Genomic DNA, 23,086 nt, shown 5'->3' with positions numbered 1-23,086 from the left:
TTTGTTTGTTTTTTTCTTCCAATTTTATGATTTCTTTTGTTTCCTACTTATTGTGGTAAATGGAGAATTTATTATTATTGGGGCAAAATCCCACATGCCACAACTAAAGATTCCACATGAGGTACATCGGATTCACTTTGTTGTACAGCATTTGGAATCTTTAGTTGCCGCAAGTGGGACCTCTCGCTTGCGGGATGCAAGTTCTAGTTCCCTGACCAGGGATCCAGCAGTCCCCTTGCACTGGCAGCAGAGTCTCAGCCACTGGGCCACCAGGGAAGTCCCTAGTCTTAGTAGTGTTAAAAACTTCTCTATAGATTTGTTTTCTTAATTTAATTAATTAACTATTAGTTTTTGGCGGCACTGGGCCGTCACTGCAGTGTGTGGCTTTCTCACTGTGGTGCCGTCTCCTGCAGTGGAGCACAGGCTCTAGGCGTGAGGCTTCAGTAGCTGCTGCACTCGGGCTCATAGTTGTGGCTCACGGGCTCTGGAGAGCGGGCTCAGTAGCTGGGGCACAAGAGCCTAGGTGGTCTGTGGTGCATAGAATCTTCCTGGAACAGATTTGGAGCCCGTGTCTGCTGCGTTGGCAGGCAGATTTTTATCCACTGTGCCACCAGGGAAATCCAAAAAAGTGACCATGTACATTTGGAACTGACAGTAAGCGAATTTTGAATGTGTTAACCAACGGTAACATTTCTCATTTGTTATTAAAATAATTGTGCATGGTTTCAGCTATCATAGTCATTTTTATAGTCTCACATGTGCTAATAAAGTGCTGTTTGTATGGAAAAAAGGGAATTCTTTCATATTCATGGGGTCAAAACATAAATATCAACTCATATTACTTAACACCTACTTAACTTAGAATCTCACTCTTCCAAATCCACATCTCATTCAAGTATAGCTTGCTTCTGTGTGGTTAACAAACACTATAAATATATATTGCTGATATTTCTGGCAGAGCAAGCAATAGAGCAACTGTTTATAATATATATATAAACATTTATAATAAAAATAATAAAATTTTATTATAAATGTTTATATATAAACAGTTTTTAATGCATCTTTTAGGGATGAAAGTGAAAGTGAAAGTGAAGTAGCTCAGTCGAGTCTGACTCTGTGACCCCATGGACTGTAGCCTACCAGGCTCCTTCCTCCATGGGATTCTCTAGGCAAGAATATTGGAGTGGGTTGCCATTTCCTTCTCCAGGGGATCTTCCCGATAACTTCTGAGCCAGCTCCCTAAAAATGCCTTGAAGAATTTAAGCACGTGGAGATGTTATTTGTTTGCTGCAAATCCATTCTTTATCTATATAGCTTCTGGCACTGCTAATTCCAAGGTCATGCAGGTAGGCACATTCCCCATCTCCTGTGATGATGAACCTAAAACCAAACATGAAAATGTTAAAAAAACATAGGCTGGACATCTACATTTATTTCTCCTCTACAATCTTTAGCACCCCCACTCCAGGTATTTTTAATGTGGACAAGACAAAAATGAAAATCTGATGTTCATAAGGCTTCTGAGTAAATATACACCATTTCTGTATTCAGTTCCTTTTATATTCTGACAGTCCCTGCTGGAAAATTGGAAGATTATTATCATCCATCCCAAATTCAGTTATGTTGTTGACTAGGTATTTAACTAGGGCTCACTGTTGTAGCCAAGTGAACTGCTGCCATAGGTGGTGATAAAAGAAACTGTCACATACTGAAATATCGGTAAGTCATTCTGGCTTATACATGACTTAACTTGAATTTTATGCTATAAAATAGTCTGTCTGTGCCATAATAAACATCCGCTGTACATCTACTTTAATTATTACACAAAAGGGCACACTGACCAGAAGTAAAGAATGTCCAAAGTAAAAATAAAGTTTAAATGTCCCTCTTCTTGAGACACCAACGCTGGTCCTGCTTTGATGATAAGACTCCTTTCCCAGGTGCCAATGCCGTATTGACCCACCATGTACTTGCTGGTCTATTCTTTTTTTTTTTTTTTTAAGCAAAACCTTGAAGGAATGTAACTCTGACTTGTTTAATATTCTCTTTTCTGACAAGATATAAAACAGGGCCAGAAACCCTGTTTCTCTGAAGCAGTTTCTCAGAGTAAATCTGGGAAGTGGGCTTCTGGGCTAGTCCTCAACTTGGCTCAAATAAAACTCTTTTCTATTCTTATTTTTGATCGTTTACTGATTATTTTAATTAGCTTTCAGGGAACATGATTTTCAGTGTTCTCCTGACCTGTTTCATACATGTGTGAAAATAAACATAGATGCTTACTAGTAAATTCTTAAATGGGCTTAGCTTTGATTGAGGGAAGTGATTGCCTCTTATATTCTATATTCTCCAAAGTAATGGTTACATTTAACACATTCCCACTGAAGTGTTCACAACCCAAGATGTGTTACTAAGTTCCTTCCAGGGATAAATTATCACAGGAGGGATTCTTACTGGCTCTCTGATGACCTTCCTTTCAGGAATGGACAGGGCAGTGGGCAGAGTGGACTGAGGGTCTGTGGATACCAACTCTTCAGTGGCTTTATAAGACAGTATAGGATTCCAGAGTACCTCAGCTGCTCTCTCTACATTCTAAATATGGATTTCAGCACAGTTTAAGTCAGTGGGTGAAAGTGGAAGAACTGATTCAAATGTATTCTTTTTAATGGCTGAGTAATGGACTCTGTGGGAGAGGGAGAGGGTGGGAAGATTTGGGAGAATGACATTGAAACATGTAAAATATCATGTAAGAAACGAGTTGCCAGTCCAGGTTCGATGCACGATACTGGATGCTTGGGGCTAGTGCACTGGGACAACCCAGAGGGATGGTATGGGGAGGGAGGAGGGAGGAGGGTTCAGGATGGGGAACACATGTATACCTGTGGCGGATTCATTTTGATATTTGGCAAAACTAATACAATTATGTAAAGTTTAAAAATAAAATAAAATTGGAAGAATTAAAAAAAAAAAAGAAATCACAAAAAAAATAAATAAATAAAATTAAAAAAAAAAAGTGGAAGAACTATGTCCAATGTCGTCATCATGCTAAAGATTTCAATTAAAAACATGATACGTAAATTTTTCCCAAAAGCACAGATAATAAACAGAAGAGCATACAAAGGATTTCTATTTTATACCTCATAGTGCAGCAAACTTTCCATGATATTAAATTTATCTTCCCATAAATACAACTCACACCCATAACCACACAGAATAGAAGGCAGTCTAAAAACTTACGAGGCATTATATTTAGAGTTGTCTGTCCATTTCCAAGCATGATGTGATGATTCTCTGCTAAGGCCAATCCAATGGTCAGAAGGGCCTTTGTATCTTTTGAGAAAGTTCTATTATAAAACACCAAAAGCAAAAACATATGTCTCCTTCATTTTACTCTTGAGACCTCTTCCCCCCAGCCTTCTCTCTTTGGATGACAGCCTGGTAAGATTGAGAAGCTTAGACATTGAAGGGAGAAGACTAGTCCCCAGTTCTCAGCTTAAGTATCGCAAATGTCTCTGATCCTAAAGTACATTAAAGTGATCACACATCTCAATTTGACTGGGAAAGTCCCAGGTTATGCCTGTGGTTCCAACATAATATTGTCCCTTTCACTCCCCAAAATGTCCCAACTTGGATGATAAATTACAGGATTAGCATACTTCTTTTTACAATGGGAACAATATATCTAATTTGAAGATTAACTATGAGGATTACATGACAGAATGTGTCCAAATCGTCTCACAGAGTTCCAGGCAGAGAACATACCCAAGAAATATCAGGCACTAATATGCACTCTAAGCCCCCAGGTCTGCATGGAATGGGAGCCTTCCTCTTCTTTCAGCTGTCACCCTGTGCGGCCTATGTCCTTCTCAGGGGCTAAGTATTTAACAAAGAACATGATCCAAAAATATTCCTTACCAGCTCCTCCTCAGTTTCAAACTGAGCAAGAACAGCTTCCAGTAAAGTACAGGATATCTGACTCAGTGTCCAATTCTCCGACTCTTCAGAAAAATAAAAACACTTATTCCCAAATCCAATCCATCCTTTTGGGCAGTTGACATACAGAACTTGTAAGTCTGTCTCTCTGCTTCTCACTAAAAGTTGGACAGACACAGTGAAGCAAAACAAATAAACTTTCCCATCCATTTTATCTATTTTTCCACTTACCATCCTGAGGTCAGTCTATTTTTACATATGTATATATACATAGATACATGTGTGTACATGTATATGTAGGTATGGTATAACTAAATTCCAAAATGAGGGGTTTGAAGAAAAGTATGCCAAAGAACAACTAGACTCTTGTACTTTTATGGCCTTGGCTAATAGCATTTTGTTTTTTTCCTCAAAATCTGAACACAGGCTACTTTCTATAGGTAGACAGATTCTTAGAAATGTCTTCCAAGACTAAACTCCTTTGTTTTTCCCAAAGAATAGTTTTTCTTTATATGTACGTTGGCACCATTCATTACTTATAGATTTGTGGAACCAGCTCTCTGCTTCTCAGTAAAAGTTGGACAGATGCAGTCAAGCATAACAAATTTCTCATCCCTTTTACCTATTACTCCACTTATCATTTTGAGGTTGGTCTTTTTTTTTTTTTAATATAACATATGTATGTTTGTACACATATACACACATGTATTCATATATGTAAGTACAACAAAACTAAATTCCAAAATGAGGAGTTTGAAGAAAAACATGGCCAAATATAAACTAGACTCTTCTACTTTTATGGCTGTGCAAACAGCATTTTGTTTTTCTTAAAATCTGAACAGGACCTACTTTCTATAGGCAGACTGATTGTTAGAAACGTCTTCCATGCCCAATGCGTTTGTTTATCAGAATGCACAGTTTTACTTTATATGTATTTTGGCACCATCCATTACACAGTTTCATATTATTTTGCTTCCAGAGTCATATTCTCAGGTGCTTGTCTATGTACTAAACACTCTTTATGGAGGCCACCCAACTCTGGGTTGTATGCAGAATTGCTGAGCTGTAATGAATATTACTTTGCCAACAAAGGTCCATCTAGTCAAGGCTATGGTTTTTCCAGTGGTCATGTATGGATGTGAGAGTTGGACTGTGAAGAAAGCTGAGAGCCAAAGAATTGATGCTTTTGAACTGTGGTTTGGAGAAGACTCTTGAGAGTCCCTTGGACTGCAAGGAGATCCAACCAGTCCATCCTAAAGGGGATCAGTCCTGGGTGTTCTTTGGAAGGAATGATGCTGAAGCTGAAACTCCAGTACTTTGGCCACCTCACGCGAAGAGTTGACTCATTGGAAAAGACTCTGATGCTGGGAGGCATTGGGGGCAGGAGGCGAAGGGGACGACAGAGGATGAGATGGCTGGATGGCATCACTGACTCGGTGGACATGAGTCTGAGTGAACTCCAGGAGTTGGTGATGGACAGGGAGGCCTGGCATGCTGCGATTCATGGGGTCGCAAAGAGTAAAACACGATTGAGTGACTGAACTGAACTGAATGAACTTCCAACTAATATTTCCAATGCCTCATGAAATGCTACCAGCTTTAACCATTTATAAAACACCGACTGCTACTTAGTGTGTGGAAAAGTGATTGTACTTTGCTGCTTGCCAAAAGAGCAGACTTTTCCGAGATCTCTTTTCTGTTTTTGGTTTCTTGGAAAATGCAATATTGAGATCTGTGGTCACTTGCTGAGTGTAGGAACCACTAGCTTAGTGTAGTAATCTAATAAATGATCTTATTAGATTGAGAATTTGCCTTGGAAAGAATGTTCTGTGAAAACTAACATATGAATATATATATATCTATATATAGATATAGATATAGATATATTTTATATGGTGACTTTTTCCCCTGAGGTCATTCTTGAAGTACATATTTTACATTTGATTGTTGACCCCCAGAGTCATCACTAACAGACTTATCTCAGGCACAAAAGCTAGTGGTAGTTGTTTTTCTAAATGATTTTATTAGATTGAGAATTTGCCTCGGAAATAATGTTCTGTGAAAACTAACATATGAATATATATTTTTTATACGGTGACTTTTTCCCTGAGGTCAGTCTTAAAGTACATTTTGTACATTTGATTGTTGCCTCCCAAAGTCATCACTAACAGTCTTATCTCAGGCACAAAAGCCATCAGTCCACTGATCTTCAAGCAGAGAATCTGTGCATCTCTCTTCTCAGGGGTCCATGGAGAGTAGTGGTTTTAAGGAAATCAATTTCTGTGGCATTTAATTCCTGTAGTACGCTTTCTTAGCATCATACAGATTTCCTTTTTCCCACATCTTCCTTAATATCAGTCCTTCTTACTCTTGACAAAAGAAAGGCAAACTCCTTACCTTTCCTAGATTTTACTATGCTACATCTCTTAGGGGTATAAACCTTCTAGTAGACAAAACATGGCATAGTTCAACTATTGATTTTAGTACCACAATACGATGAGGTATTTCCAGTGTCTCTGGAAATGCTATTTTATATGTATTTCTGTTGAATATGTATAAAAATATTTGGGCCCTTATTAGATGCTCTGAAACCAGCAAGATATCAGAGTATAGGCTATGGGAAGAATAAGTGTTTTTCCTTCATAACCTCACTTTTTCCTCCCTTATCCAATCTGATAGGAAATACTGTTGGTTCAACTTTAGAGATAGATTGTGCCACCAGGTCCCACCTCTCCACTGTTATCACCAGGGCCAAGCCACGGTCCCCTTTGGTGTGGATTTCTATAAGGTTACTCTAGTAGGTGTTCCCAAAGTCTAACTTTTCTTCCAACAGTCAAAATGGTTTTATTCTAATGGAATTTAGATCATGGCATTCCTCTACTACAATTTCCCTTTTCTTGATACCCCCTACTGCACTCAGATTAAAAGCTCAAGTCTTTACCTGCCTCATTAGGCTGTGACCTCCCTGACCCCCAGCCCATTACTCTTCCTCATTCCCGCCTTGCTTCAGCTATAGAAGCCTCCATGCTGTTCCCCAAACCTACCAGGAGATTTTTCCTTTCATTCTACTTGTTCCATCATATGGAATGCTTTCTCCACATAGCCACACGGCTCCTTCATCTCCTTCAAGTGTGCTGAAAAGTCATCTTGTCAAGGAGACTTACCCTGGACACTTATATTCATGTCAGTCTGTTACCTTATATTAGAATATCTGCATCTTCCTGCTATTAATAGAATAGGAGTTCCCTGGGAATTTTTTATGTTTTCATCACTGATATACGTCAAACATATCACACACCCTGGCACATAATGGAACTCAATAAATATTTATTGACAATGTGAATGTGCAAAGAACATGGTACGGTTTGAAGAACAGGTAACTCACCTGGCAGAAGAGCGGAAACTGTCACCACAGCTACAAGTATAAAAATAATCAGGATGCAGCAGCGAAGCTTGGTAGGTTTAACAGGAGATATAATTGCTAGGCATATCTTTCGGACATCTTTATCTGTAAATAGAAATGTCATAATCTCAACTTCAAGGAAGCAGTAAAAGAAAAACTTAAATTTATCACAGAATCAACATGTAAAATCCACTGTACCTCACCTCCCCTATTGCCAAAATCTCTCACAAAAGGTCCATGTCCAGGAGAGATGGCCATGGCCCAAAAGCGACCCAGAAATAAGAGAAACAGTATTTTTCCCCTGGAGAGTGTTCCAGTTATTGTAAGAAGAGCTAATAAGAGAGTAAGAGACAGACAAACTAGAAATCAGAATGAAAATGAAACATGCACACAATCCAGATTTACCTCCACAAATAACAAATTTGGTTAGAAGTTCTAAGAGGAGCATTAGAAAACTAATCAATGTAATTCATCACATTAACAGAACAAGAGAAGAGAAAGGATATGACCATCGATATAGACATAAAAGGAGAAGGAAATGGCAACCCACTCTAGTACTCTTGCCTAGAGAATCCAGTGGACAGAGGAGTCTGGTGGGCTGCTGTCCGTAAGGTCGCCCAGAGTTGAACATGACTGAAGCAACTTAGCATGCATGCATGCATGCATAGACATAAATTTCGGAGAAAAGTGAGTCATCCCAAATAACAAAGCCCAGCAAATTATGAACTGAACTTTCACTTTTCATAGAAATAGTACAGCTAACATGATACTTAATGGTGAAAAAGTGAATGCCTTCCTCTAAAGGTCAGGAACAAGGCAAGGATGCCTGTTCTCACCAATCCAATTTAACATTTCCCTAGAGGTTCTGTCAGTGCCAATAAGGCAAGAAAAGTAAATAAAAGACATATAGAGATTAGGAAGAAGTGAAAGTGTTTCTAGACATGGTATCCACTCACCTCCCACTAGAAATAGTAATTTGAAAATCATCTGCACATGAAAATACCTTCCCAAGAGACAAGGATTCAAGGCACACCCACTCCCTGTCTCATCCCAGCTCCTTGCACTCCAGCAATTCTGGCACATAATGCAGTCTCAGACAGCTTCCACCCTGGGTTTCCTGTGAGCTTCTAGGAGCCAAGCTCCTGTCTCCCCGCTGCACCTGCCAATTCCAGCAGCTCCAGGTGGGGCTCCTGTAACAGTTGATTCCTGGTGAACTCCTGGGGACCAGGCCCCCCAAACCCTTCCCTCAAGACTCGGCAGTCCAGCACAAGGAGAGTAAAACGGTGCTTGACTTCACTACAGATTCCAGGTCTACCTGCTCTAGCATCACATCAGTCTGACTCCTTCAGCCCTGGGTGACACCCTGCAGACTCACTAACCAAGGTCCCCCTCTCCCCACTGTCTGCCAGCTCCAGTGAGCCAAGTGACTACTGCGAGATTAGGCTCCTGGCAGGGTCCTGGTAACCCAGGCCACCTTTCACCCTAGGAACTGTGGACTTGCGTGGCCATAGGCAGCTCCTATCACTCCTGCTGGCTCCCATGAATCAAGAAACCAACATAACCAGTCATTGTTGTTGTTTAGTTTCTAAACTTTGTCTGACTGTTTTGCGACCCCATGGACTGTAGCCTGCCAGGCTCTTCTGTCTGTAGGATTTGGTGCCTATGTCCACGGGATTTCCCAAGCAAGAATTCTGGAATGGTTTGCCATTTCCTTCTCCAGGGCACCTTCCCAACCCAGGGATCAAACCTATGTCTCCTGCTTGGCAGGGGAATTCTTTATACCACTGAGCCACCTGGAAAGCTCCAACTAGTCACTAGGGAAACATAAAATCCAGTGGGCTGCCACAAGATGTGTATCAGAGTGGCAAAAAAAATAACAAAACTGAATGATGGTGAAGAAATGATACAAATGGAATTCTCATAAACTGTTGAAAATGCAACAGTACAGCCACTTTGGAAAACAGCTTGGCAGTGAGGTGTGGCAAACATAACCTCGCCACACGCCCTAGCAATGCCATCCCTAGGTATCTATGCAAGAGGAATGGAAATTTCCATTTACACAAAAACCTATACTTGAACATTTATAATAACTTTACTTATTGCCACCAAAACTGGAAACAATTCAATATCCTTCAGCTGGGAAAAAGGTAAATAAAGACCACTTTGTACTAAGAAAAAAGAAAAGCTTGACTCCATGCTTCAGATCAGATCAGATCAGATCAGTCGCTCAGTCGTGTCCAACTCTTTGAGACCCCATGACTTGCAGCACGCCAGGCCTCCCTGTCCATCACCAACTCCTGGAGTTCACTCAGACTCACATCCATTGAGTCAGTGATGCCATCCAGCCATCTCATCCTCGGTCGTCCCCTTCTCCTCCTGCCCCCAATGACTCCCAGCGTCAGAGTCTTTTCCAATGAGTCAACTCTTCACATGAGGTGGCCAAAGTACTGGAGTTTCAGCTTTAGCATCATTCCTTCCAAAGAAACCCCAGGGCTGATCTCCTTCAGAATGGAGTGGTTGGATCTCCTTACAGTCCAAGGGACTCTCAAGAGTCTTCTCCAACACCACAGTTCAAAAGCATCAATTCTTCAGTGCTCAGCCTTCTTCACAGTCCAACTCTCACATCCATATATGACCACAGGAAAAACCATAGCCTTGACTAGACAATTGCTCATTTATTATTTTGCTTTGACTCAGTAAATTTTACTGAGACTTTCTCTTCCACAAAGACCCTGAAAACTGTGGATTGCCTGAAAATGTAAAAGGGCACTAAAGAAAGCAGTGAGATGCTTCCCAACTCATGTGTGATCACCACCTCATGTCCCTAGAACACAAGTGAGAAGTGTGACTTTGGAAATGCCACATGCTCTTCCACCTCGCTCTCCCTTCCAAACAGTGTTCTGTTCCCCTCCTTGCCTTACTTAAAAATGAGAATCTTTTTCACTGAGTGTTTCCTATTGTGAAAGTCCTTGTGAATAATGTCTCTCTTTATTAAGTCTACACTATTGATATACAGTACAATATAAATGAATTTCAAATGCATTACGCTGGTGAGAAAAGCCTGACTCTGTAGGCATTCTTATAATGCAAGAGTATCACAATAGAAAACAAATCATTGGTTGCCAAATGATGAGGAGAGAGGAAAGAAATATATACAGAGAGCATGTGTGTGTGTGTTAGGGGGTGTGGGGGGTACTCTTATTGTGCGGTGGCCACATGATTATATGTATTTGTCAAAACTCATAGAAATGTACACCAAAAGGTGAATTTTACTGAATGTTAATTATACTTTTAAGAAGTTCCTGCTAACTTTCTTTTAACTGCCACATTTCACTCATTGCACCTATATTTCCTAGAATGTTCAGGAGCCTCAGTTTAAGTGCTAGGCAGGGAGAAAAAATATAGGAATGACTTCTTTAAATGCTATACAAGGGCATTTGGATTTTGGCTCCATATGAAACTTTCCGTCTTCATTCTTTCTGGTTCTGCATTAAAGCAAAATTGTCTTGAAATTCCGTATGTTATGACTTCTGAGAAATGGAAGATTTCCGGCCATAACAGTAAGCAAAGATGCCACAGTAATTAGCAATCGCAGTCATCATAGAATGGTGAGCTGGTGAGCCCTGAGGGAACTTAGGAAGAGGAGAAATCCCTCCTTCTAGTAGCCCTCAGACTGCAGCCACTCTCTATGCTGAGCCCTGAAGGAACTCAGGATATGAAAACACAGGATACTGGCCCCAGAAATTGAGGTGCATATCAAAGGAATGATTTCAGTGACACCAGACTTTTGCATTGGACCCGACTGCACGACTTCACTTTCACTTTTCACTTTCATGCATTGGAGAAGGAAATGGCAACCCACACCTGCTGGGAGCGAGCTCCGCCTGTGGCAAAGGTCATGAGGAAGGAGGCTTGGCATACGCAAAGGCAGGATCAAGCCTCAGGAGTCTCCCTGGAAATTCTTGAGCATCTACCCCCAAAACCAGAGTCTGCCTACTTTCTGCTTCGTGCTTTCACCTACACCTCTGACTTTATGGGGGGCTGTCCCCCACTACCTCTCTCTGAAAAAAGAGTTAGCTTACAGCTCCAGTTAATAATTCCTGGGTGTGACAGTGTTTCAACCTACAAACTCCTTTGGAAATCCTCTAGCCTGCCTGAATAGGTTTTTCCTGCCACATGTGATTGTTCAGAGCCTCCCAACTGTGAGAGGCAAGAGATGTTCTAAACTGTCTAAACACAGATTCCTTTGAGTAGTTAAAAGATTGATTAGAAATTGTATTGGTGAAGGGTTTTTCACTTATTGGGCCAATGTTTGCTGCTAAGTCTCCATATCCCTTATCTACTGTGTCCTTGGCAGTGTATTGATTGATATAATGGGTGTATAGAAATGTAAGTAGTAGCCTCAATGTTTGTAACCTTGGACCCTTGAGTTAATTCTTTTCTTGATTGAGCCCACCTCAACTTTGCCCTATAGGAATACAACTTTATCCAATGCTTTTTGGAGGCTGGCACCTGACTTTGGAATAATCACCTTTAGAGAAAAATAAGTTTTCTGAAGAAAGAGTCTTAAAATGTTAACAGGCCTCCGGGCCAGAAAATGATGCAAATCACCTAAACTTTTGCATATGATAAGTTTGCAGGAAGAAAGCCTGGCTTACTGCATGACTCTACCCCTTCCCCCATTATCCTCTATGCATAACTTAAGGTATAAAAACTACTTTGGAAAATAAAGTGCGGGCCTTGTTCACCAAAACTGGTCTCCCCATGTGGTTCTTTCTCTCACCTTCTGGCTAAATTATTCAGCCTCTTTTCTCCATTGAATTTCCTCACTGAGCTATCCTTATTTCAGCCTCTTTTCTCCACTGAATTTCCTCACTGAGCTATTCTTATTCTATTACTCTTTATATCCTTAATTAACATTTAATTAAGCAGTTGTTTCCTGATCTCGCTGACGCTGTCCCCGCTTCGAATTTCCTGGATCCACCGGGGCTTGAACCCCACACACTCCAGTGTTCTTGCCTGGAGAATCCCAGGGACGGGGGAGCCTGGTGGGCTGCCGTCTATGGGGTCGCACAGAGTCGGACACGACCGAAACGACTTAGCAGCAGCAGCATACATAGAAAAGGGCTAATTCCTTAACCTGGGATATCTGGTTTTCTTTAATTTACAAAAACATCTTTTGATATTCAAAGGCTACATGCTGTTTGTTGCAACGTTTCTATACCACCTGGCTCCTCTCTTGCCTCCTTGGAGCAGTTCTCTCAGGGTTATTTGAGATGCTCTCTCCCTGGCTTAAGTTCTAAAAGTTCCCACTGAATAAAACGTAACTCTTCGTAACCAGGAAAGGTTAATTTTGACTCCATACAGGATCTATTTCTTTGACTTTAACTCTCATTTCACTGCTTTTGTTATTACAGGCATACACACTGGCCTGCCTCAGGGAGCCCTGCCTGCCCCACTTCCACCTGCCTCTTGGGCTGGGGTGCCTTTGTTTGGCTCACAGGGAGAGAGCCTGACGCCTCTCATCTGTGAAGGACTATGACATTCTTGTTCTTTGTGTGGGAAATTGCACCCCTCCTCTGTTGATTACCAGCCTGACTGAGAAATTCATATTTGGCGGCCAGAACTGCAAAGAGCTGTTTCATCTTTGTTTATTGATATCACAGCAAATATTTCATGTCACACCACCCAAGATTGACGTAACGAAGTGAAATGAACACATCCCTCTGCGTGAGGCCTGCTATTCTAAGAGATACTGACAAAAATCAATTATTTTCTTTTTACTTTGATTCCTCATCTCCCCCCCTCTGATCCATAAAATAACCTGGCATCCAGACCCCAACATGATGGTTATTTCAAGATGTTAGTCAGCCATCTTCATGGTCAGCCAGCTCTTTGAATAAAGTCATATTCCTTGCCTCAACACCTTGTCTCTCCGATTTATTAGCCTATTGTCAGGGATGAGCAGAGTGAACTTGGGCTCGGTAATACTCTCAACTTTTAGGTTGTGAATACTTTTTTAAGTTTACACTTCCACAATTTTTCTCATTGTTAGAAGAGTAAGATGTGAATCTCCACTTAACTCTATCCAACGAATCTCCTATTTGCCCCTTGTCACCCTGCTTATTTAACTTATATGCAGAGTACATCATGAGAAACGCTGGACTGGAAGAAACAAAAGCTGGAATCAAGACTGCTGGAAGAAATATCAATAACCTCAGATATGCAGATGACACCACCCTTATGGCAGAAAGTGAAGAGGAATTAAAAAGCCTCTTGATGAAAGTGAAAGTGGAGAGTGAAAAAGTTGGCTTAAAGCTCAACATTCAGAAAACGAAGATCATGGCATCCAGTCTCATCACTTCATGGGAAATAGATGGGGAAACAGGGGAAACAGTGGAAATAGTGTCAGACTTTATTTTTCTGGGCTCCAAAATCACTGCAGATGGTGACTGCAGCCATGAAATTAAAAGACGCTTACTCCTTGGAAGGAAAGTTATGACCAACCTAGATAGCATATTAAAAAGCAGAGACATTACTTTGCCAACAAAGGTTCGTCTAGTCAAGTCTATGGTTTTTCTTGTGGTCATGTATGGATGTGAGAGTTGGACTGTGAAGAAGGCTGAGCACTGAAGAATTGATGCTTTTGAACTGTGGTGTTGGAGAAGACTCTTGAGAGTCCCTTGGACTGCAAGGAGATCCAACCAGTCCATTCTGAAGGAGATCAGCCCTGGGGTTTCTTTGGAAGGAATGATGCTGAAGCTGAAACTCCAGGACTTGGCCACCTCATGCGAAGAGTTGACTCATTGGAAAAGACTCTGATTCTGGGAGGCATTGGGGCAAGAGAAGAAGGGGATGACAGAGGATGAGATGGCTGAATGGCATCACTGACTCGATGGACGTGAGTCTGGGAGAACCCTTGGAGTTGGTGATGGACAGGGAGGCCTGGCGTGCTGCGATTCATGGGGTTGCAAAGAGTCGGACACGACTGAGCGACTGAACTGAACTGAATATTCTAAAAGTGGCTTCCCTGGTAGCTCAGCTGTAAATAATTTGCCTGCAATGTAGGAGACCTGGTTTTGATCCCTGGGCTGGGAAGATCCCCTGGAGGAGGTCATGGTATTCTTGCCTGGAGAATCCCCATGGACAAAGGAGCCTGGGAGGCTACAGTCCATGGGGTTGAAAAGAGGCAGACATGACTTGAGTGACTAAGTACAGTATTCTAAAAGTCCTCCTTTTTTCTTCTTATTTCTCTATATCTTTCTCCTAACACTCTCCCTTGTTTCATGTTTCATTTCTCTTTCTTGCTTACTTACTTCTGTTCTGTTTTTTTGTATGGAAATAAAATTCGCCACCCCAAAAATGTCTCTTAAGCATGTAGATTATTTCAACCTGGAAATCAGTAAGGCACCCAAAATCCAGGAAAAATGTTTGATCTTCGCCCTATCTGTCTTAATAAATTTAGATAGAGGGGCTGTTTAGAAGAGAGCTATCACCAGAAATATCTGCAAAGAATATGGGCCTGAGTGGGGTGGGGGAGACTGGACAGGGCCTAGAGATCAGAATCCATAGTGGCCCTAAAGATCTTTGTCTTTGCACAGCCCTGCAAACATTTATTCACCAAATTTTTGCTTTTCCATTTCCATTTCCTTCTCTCTGAAGTCCCAAATCACTACCCCCAACATCTTTTGTCTTTAGCTGAAGATGCTATTTAAGGTGAAGCTATTGGCCATTTTGGTGAGTTACTCAGTTTTCCTGGGTCTGTCTCATGTATACATATGATTCAACTTGAGATGTGGAATTTCTTGCCATATCAATAAACAAGGATGTCACAGCCATCAGCAGTTTTGACCCTCCAAATGTGAAATTCTGAGCCTTGAGTGTGCTTAGGAAGGAGAATGATACTTGCTATCTCGGAGTCATTAAGCTGCAGCCCTTCCTGCCGTGAGCACTAAGGAAAAGTGCAGGAGACCAGCCCCAGACAGCTGAGGTGCATATCAAGGGAATGATTTCAATGAGCCCAGACTCTTGCATCTTCTAGTACAAAGAAATCACTACATTCCTTAACTTGGGATATCTGGTTTTCTTTAAATCACAATAATCTGGATGTTCAGATTACCTGCCCCTTGTTCCAAACTTCTACATAACCTGACTCCTCCCCGCTCTCCTCAGAGCAGTTTTTATGGGGTTACATGAGACATTGTCTTCCAGGCTTGAAGACCTAAAAATTCTCATCGAATAAAAGGTAACTCTCAACATTAAGGTGCATATATTTCATTAGTCTGCAAACTTTTGTTTGATTTTTGATATCTGTCTCATGTCAATTTAATTCTTTAACCAGAAGAGCGGAGGAAAATATCTTCTTCCCTTACACTCTCCTGTGGTGTGTCCTCTTACTGTCTCCCTTTAAATTCATATGGCTTTTATATTACACTCTGAACACAATAACCTTCAAATTTCTAGTTTGAAAAATGGTATTAGAAATTATCTCACAGAAGAACAGAGAGGAGCTGATGATGGAAGCATGACATGTACTCAGGAAAGACAAAGAAGGTCTTCTCCACCACCTACTTTTCCTTTGACTGTAGCCCAGTAAGTTCTGCAGTGCAGGAGGACACTGCCCACCCACTCGAAAGCCTCACAACTGTTCCATTCTAATAAATCACTTCTTATCTATCACCAGGGCTTCCCTAGTGACTAAGATGGTAAAGAATCTGCCTGCAATATGGAAGACCTGGGTTCAGTCCCTGGGTTGGGAAGATCTTCTGGAGAAGAGATGGGCTACCTACTCCAGTGTTCTGGTCTGGAGAATTCCATGGGCAGAGGAGCCTGGCAGGCTACTGTCCATGGGGTCGCAAAGAGTCGGACACGACTGAGCAACTTTCACTTATTCATCACTTTGCCTCTCAGTGAATTCTTTCTAGGCTCAAAGATAAAAAACTGTGATACCGGAGCTCTTTGGAGCTCCTGTAATGACACCACACAGTTTCACCAATAGTCCTAGTTTTTGCAGTTTACCTTTTTTTGTGAATTATTAGTCATGGCTTTATTAAACAAAAGTCTCTTTAGAGAACAGTAAGAAATTAATTCTCAGCTGATCAGGGGAAAGTGACAGGAGGTTACAATTTTTTTTTAATGCGGTGATATCGATAATAACATTAACCAGAGAGGTACTGTATTTCAACAAATACTTTTAATAATCAATCACTATGTTACATTAATACTCTGATGTTCTCATTAAATCAAAACTGTTGAACTAAAATGGTTATATTTAAAAGATGCTCATATTTTTATATCACTACTGACAATGTCTGGTAGTATATAAACTACTTTGTAATGTACTCTAAAAAGGATGATATAAAGCTTAGCCATTTAAGATCCTCTATGATCAAAGGACCAGATAATGAAAATTGTAGTATATTATAGTATTTAAACAATGATAGTATATATAATCTATAGAATCCCAGGGACGTAGGAGCCTGGTGGGCTGCCATCTATGGGGTCACACAGAGTCGGACATGACTGAAGCGTCTTAGCAGCAGCAACATGAGCAGAGTATATAGTATATATACCATATATGTATGTGTGTACATACATGCATACATATATACATATGCATATATGTGAATGTATATGTATACATTATGTACGTGTATGTATATGTATATCGGTGTACATGTGTGTATGTATGCATATGTGTACATGTGCATGTATATGTATGCACATGTTCGTGTATATGCACATGTATACATGTACATGTATATGTATTCACGTGTGCATACACACATATGTATATAGTATACATATATACCTGTACATATATGTACACATACATGTACATGTGTGTGTGTATATACACATAGTATGCTATGTATACTATATGTAGTATACTATATAGTATGTTACAGTATACATAGTATATATATATATAGCATGTATATATAGTATACATAGTATACTTAGATGTATGTATGTACATATATGTATGCATATATACATACATGTGTTTTATACATACACATATATACTATCTATATACTATATATACCATATATAGCATATGGTATATACAGAGAAGTATAATATACATAAACTATTATATACATTATATAATATAGTATATATTACAGTATATAAACTATTACAGTATGTATATTAGTATATATACTATATATATGTGTGTATATATATAGTATACTTCTGTTATTATCTCTCTCTCTATTTTCATACTCTAGTCCTTTGATCAGAGTGGATCTTAAATGGCTAATGCTTTTTCCAGTAGCCATGTGACAGCTGGACTATAAGGAATGCTAAGCACAGAAGAATTGATGCTTTTTAACTGTGGTGCTGGAGAAGACTCTTGAGAATCCCTTGGACTTCAAGGAGATCCAACCAGTCCGTCCTAAAGGAGATCAGTCCTGGGTGTTCATTGGAAGGACTAATGCTGAAGCTGAAACTCCAATACTTTGGGCACCTGATGAGAAGAGCTGACATGACTTATTTGAAAAGACCCTATGGTGGAAAAGATTGAGGGCAGGAGGAGAAGGGGACGACAGAGGATGAGATGGCTGGGTGGCATCATCAACTCAATGGACATGAGTTTGGGTAAAGTCTGGGAGTTGGTGACGGACAGGGAGGCCTGGCGAGTTGCAGTTCATGGGGTCCCAAATAGTCAGACACAACTGAGCAACTGAACTGAACTGATATATATATATATAAATAACACTATATATAAATACAGAAGTATACCAGACCTCGTGAGAGAGAGAAAGAGACATAAAGAGGGAAAGAGACAGAGGGAAAGACAAAGAAAATTATTTGGACACAAATAGGAGCCTTAGTAGATTTCAGCTGAAACACTTAATGATATTACTGAATCACATTTACCCTTAATTCCAAAAGGAAACTTTGCAGGGCACTTTTGTGCCCAATGGAAAGAAAACACAGTTTTGTATTTACTTAAAGTTAAAAAAAGAAAAAGAAATTGTGACTTTTACTCCTATTCCTCCAGAAAATGTGATACCATCATTCAAGGCCCAAGTCAAAAAAAACTTCAGAAGCAGCAGCCATCACCAACTCCCTAGGTTTCATTAAATGCATTGTAGCACAGATCACATCAAATGATAGTAAATTCATTTGTCTGTCCCTGAGACTATGAAGTCCTGAAAGCAGGGTCTAAATACAATCTGTCTTTGTAGCAAATAGCAAATAACAGGTTCTAAATACCTCACTACTACATTTAATCAGACTACAGAATAGGTGTCATGGTTAATTTTTTTAACATATAAATGAATCTATTTTTATTCAAATTCTTTTCCTATTTAGTTCGTTACATAATATTGAGCAGAGTACCCTGTGCTACAAGTAGATACGGGCAACTTTTATTAGTATATGTATTACAAAATTGTTGGTATCTGTTTGCCATCACCTCTGGAATATAAACATCTGTTATTTAATATCATAATGTAACTTGCCAGAGTGAAAATTGCCTGCAACATGGGAAAAATATGAGGACTAATAAAATAAATCCAGAGAACGTTTTTCTCTTAAAATTCTGTAACCTAAATCTGTGCAGAAATATTTAAGTAACATGCCAGTAACAAAACACCTGATGTGACAATTACACACCTGTCGTCTCACCCACCTCTAGACTCTCAAAACGTATCTCCTTCTGTGGAGGTTAACTGTGAAGTACTGATATTCCTAAAGTGCAATTTCTATCCTGTCAGTGGCTGGTGGTATAAGAGTTCCTCCTCCCTCAACTCTCATTTTGTTTTGTCAAAGTTTATCAATTTTCACTCACCAGATCTCCCCTCTTCCATACTTCCTCTGGAGGTAGGGTCACTCAGGAACGTTTTCAAAGTCTCTGTCAGAGTAATGTTTCTGCTTAAGCAAGAGTATTCGGCACTGCTTTTCACGTGGTTGCCAAAACAGGAACTGAGAAGTAAAGCAGGAAACTCTCATTCAATGAGTAAGCAGCAACAAGATAAGTGAAATTGACAAGACCTTTAAATTTAATGTTGACAAGACCTTAAATTTAAAATGCAAAGTGCTTTTAACTTAGAAAGATCTACTCCACAGACTTTTGTTCCCTATCACAATGGAGTAACAGGGACCAGATTTACTTTCCTGTCTGAATCAACTAAAAAGAAAAAGCTAAAAATAAAAAAAACTGTTAGAAAAAATCCTTTTCAATCACTGCGCACCTTTCAATGAAGGACAGTGAGCCTTACACTTGCCCCAGCTTATAGCCCATAGACAACTTTGTAGGGGTGAGTTTTTGTTGTTCAGATGCTAAGTCGTCAGACTTTTTGCAACCCCATAATAGCAGGGCACCAGACTTCCCTATCCTTCACTATCTCCTGGAATTTGCTCAAACTCAAGTCCATTGAATTGGTGATGCCATCCAACCATTTCACCCTGTGTCCTTCCCATCTCCTGTTGCCCTCAATCCTTCCCAGTATCAGGATCTTTTCCAAAGCAGAGGGAAACCAACAAAATGCCAAGAGATTCCCTGAGGTGAACAGGAGAAGCACAGGGGTAAGACTACAGAGTATCAGAAGAGAGAGAGACAAAAGGGAGAGAACTCGAGGGAGGTACAGTGTTCCCTTTGTATATCCAGCAGCTTACCGATCACGTGTATATGAGGATGGAGGGGGGAAAAAACAAAAAAAACAAAACCCTGTCAACTACAAACTGGCACTTGCCATAGGCATTTGCCAATGGCAACCCACTCCAGTATTCTTGCCTGGAAAATCCCATGGACGGAGGAGCCTCGTAGGCTACAGTCTGTGGGGTCGCAAAGAGTCAGACAGGACTGAGCACCTTCATTTCTACAAGGATTAAATCGTGTCCCGTGACTTTCAGGGGTAGCTGCCTCTGCTGGTGCCCATGACCCCAGGGCAGACTCGCAGCTGAGAGCCAAGCCAGGGAGGCTGCCTGAAGCCCTAGGGCCGCCTGCCACGCCTGGCTTCCGGCTGCTCCAAAGACTGGGCAGCTAGGCCAGCGACCCTGGGGGCCCGCCGCCCGCCTGCCCCTCGCAAACCTACCCTGGTGTGGCTGCCCGCCCCTGGGCCAGCTGCGCTCCTCCTTCTCCCGCAGCGACGTCAACCTCCTCTCCCGCTTGGCCACCCCCTTGGCCTCTGCCGACCCGCTGCCGCCTTGGCCTGGGCTTCTGTCCGCTGGATGCCACCTGGGCTTCCGCCCACAGGATGCTGCCTCGGCTTCCGCCCGCCGGCCCCGCCTCCGCCTGCCTGGCCAGCCTCCCTTGAGCAACAGGGACTACAGGGGCTATGACGTACAGAGCCTTCCTACAGGGGCTAGGAAGTTTAGGAGCACTTACTGCGCTGAGGTAATCAAGATGATTACCAGCTGGGTCCCTTGGACAGCAAGGACACCTAACCAGTCAATCCTAAACTTAGGAAATCAACCCTGAATATTTATAGGAAGGACTGATGCTGAAGGTGAAACTCCAATAATTTGGCCACCTGATGGAAAGAACTGACTCACTCCCTGATAAGACTGAAGGCAGGAGGAGAAGGGAGTGGCAGAGGATGAGATGGTTGGATGGCATCATTGACTGGATGGACAGGAGTGTTAGCAAACTCTGGCAGATGGTGAAGGGCAGGGAAACCTGGCATGCTGCAGTTCATGGGGGTCACAGAGTCGGACACGACCAAGCAGCTGATCAACAAAAACCAGCTGGTTGGAAAACTTGGGTCGGGGAAATTATAGTGAAGTATTTGAGGCCGTTAACATCACCGACAGTGACAGAGTGATTTTAAAAATCCTTAAGCCAGGGAAGAAAAAAATGAAAAAACGAGAAGTTGACCATTCTGGAGGACTCTCCTGGTGGAACAACTATCATTTAGCTGGTTAACACCATGAAGGATTCTGTGTTGGAGAGACCAGCTCTGGTATTTGAATATATCAATAATACAGATTTTAAGATCTGTCCCATATCCTGACAGATTTTGATATCTGGTTTTACATGTCCTTAATAAAAAAAATACCCTTATTTTATAACTACTTAAAGCTCTGAATTACTTGCCACATCAAGGGAATATGCACAGGAATATGAAACCTCACGATGTCATGAAAGAGCACCACCAGAAAAACTGTGACTGATATACTGGGGTCTGGAGGGGAACTTTATCATCCTGCCCAGGACTACAATGTCCAAGTGACCTCCAGGTACTTCATGGGACCAGAGCACTTTGTGGACTAGCAGATGTATGAGTACAGCTTGGATATGTGGAGTTTGGGCTGTATGTTAGCAAGCATGATCTTTCGAAAGGAACCCTGCTTTCAGGTGGCGCTAGTGGTAAAGAACCTGCCTGCCAATGTAAGAGATGTAAGAGACTCAGGTTTGATCTCTGGGTCAGGAAAGTCCCCTGGAGGGGCGCATGGCAACCCGCACCAGTATTTTTGCCTGGGAGAATCCCATGGACAGAGGAGCCTGGTGGACTACCGTCCATGGGGCTGCAAAGAGTCGGACATGACTGAAGTGACTTAGCACGCATGCACTTCTTTCATGGACAGGAGGACTATGACCAGCTTGTTCACATCGCCAAAGTTCTGGGTACAGAGGAGCTACGTGGGAATCGGAATAAGTATCACATAGACCTAGATCTACACTTCAACGATATTTTGGACAACATTCACGGAAACGCTGGAAACATTTTATCCATAGTGAAAACAGAAGCCTTATCAGCCCTGAGGCCCTAGATCTTCTGGACAAACTTCTGCGATATGACAAACAACAGAGACTGACTGACAAAGAGGCCCCGTGGTGAAGAAGCGGTCCCAGCCTTGTGCAGATAATGCTGTGCTTTCCAGTGGTCTCACAGCAGCCAGATGAAGATTGGCAAATGATGGCCTCTCAAAGAAAGCTTCATTTCCCAGCACATCTCTCTGTACAAATGTATTTTAATGCACATCTCTGGATCAAAAACGTTTTATTCACAACCATAACAAAGGTGGAAAGTCAGTTTTCCGAGAGAGAGAGGGGCAAAAAAAGATGTAATATTAGAATTTATTCAGGAAGAACAAATTGGATGGAAGGGAAAGAAAGTTCTAGCCTCCCACCCTTTACCTCTTTTTATCCCCATGAGAAACAATTTTTCTCTATTAAGGTAATCTACATTTTTGAGCTCTGATAGGTATACATGGGGGCTTTCCTGGTAGCTCAGCTGGTAAAGAATCTGCCTGCAATGCAAGAGACCCCAGTTTGATTCCTAGGTTGGGAAGATCCCTGGAGAAGGGAGAGTCTACCCACTCCAGTATTCTTGGGCTTTCCTGGTAACTCAGCTGGTAAAGAATCCATCTGCAATGCAGGAGACCTGGGTTCAATCCCTGGATAGGGAAGATTCTCTGGAGGAGGGCATGGAAACTGACCCCAGTATTCTTGCCTGGAGAATCCCCATGGACAAAGGAGCCTGGCAGGCTACAGTCCATGGGGTCTCAAAGAGTCAGACAACACTGAGCGACTAAGCACAGCACACAGCAGAAAGAAAGAATGTGAAGTATACACAGCAGAGATATCCATGAATGTGTTGGCAAAGAAAAGTCTTTCTTGTGTGCAGGGACTGGCACTGTGTGGGCTCCTACCTTCAAGACCCTCCTAGATCTCACCCTGTATAATCTCTACATCTAGTGGTTTGTCTGTGTCCTTTATCACACCCGTTTATAAACTGGTAAGCACAAGTGTTCCCCTGGGCTCTATGAGCCACTCTGGCAAATTAATCAAAATCG

General features: G+C 41.5%; 1 protein-coding gene and 1 pseudogene across 1 annotated transcript; one reads left to right on the top strand and one right to left on the bottom strand.

Moving 5' to 3' along the window:
- Positions 1–20,909, bottom strand: LOC147372754 (C-type lectin domain family 2 member D11-like). The gene is made up of 7 exons (XM_086404347.1): positions 20,905–20,909; positions 20,383–20,730; positions 19,137–19,270; positions 7,316–7,438; positions 3,913–4,088; positions 3,235–3,341; positions 1–1,380 (listed from the first exon to the last, which is right to left on the bottom strand). The coding sequence occupies exons 1-7, from the start codon at positions 20,907–20,909 to the stop codon at positions 1,260–1,262; spliced, it is 1,014 nt and encodes a 337-aa protein (XP_086260473.1). The 3' UTR covers positions 1–1,259.
- A 117-nt stretch (positions 20,910–21,026) lies between these two features.
- Positions 21,027–22,060, top strand: LOC147372753 (casein kinase II subunit alpha' pseudogene; annotated as a pseudogene).
- Positions 22,061–23,086: the final 1,026 nt, after the last annotated feature.

This window comes from Bos grunniens, chromosome 5 (genome assembly GCF_055505025.1).
Source record: "Bos grunniens cultivar Pamir isolate PY7600 chromosome 5, Bosgru_T2T1.0, whole genome shotgun sequence".
NCBI classification, from domain to species: Eukaryota; Metazoa; Chordata; class Mammalia; order Artiodactyla; family Bovidae; genus Bos; species Bos grunniens.
The sequence above is the reverse complement of the archived record's forward strand: the minus strand, read 5'-3'. Positions and strand labels throughout refer to the sequence as shown.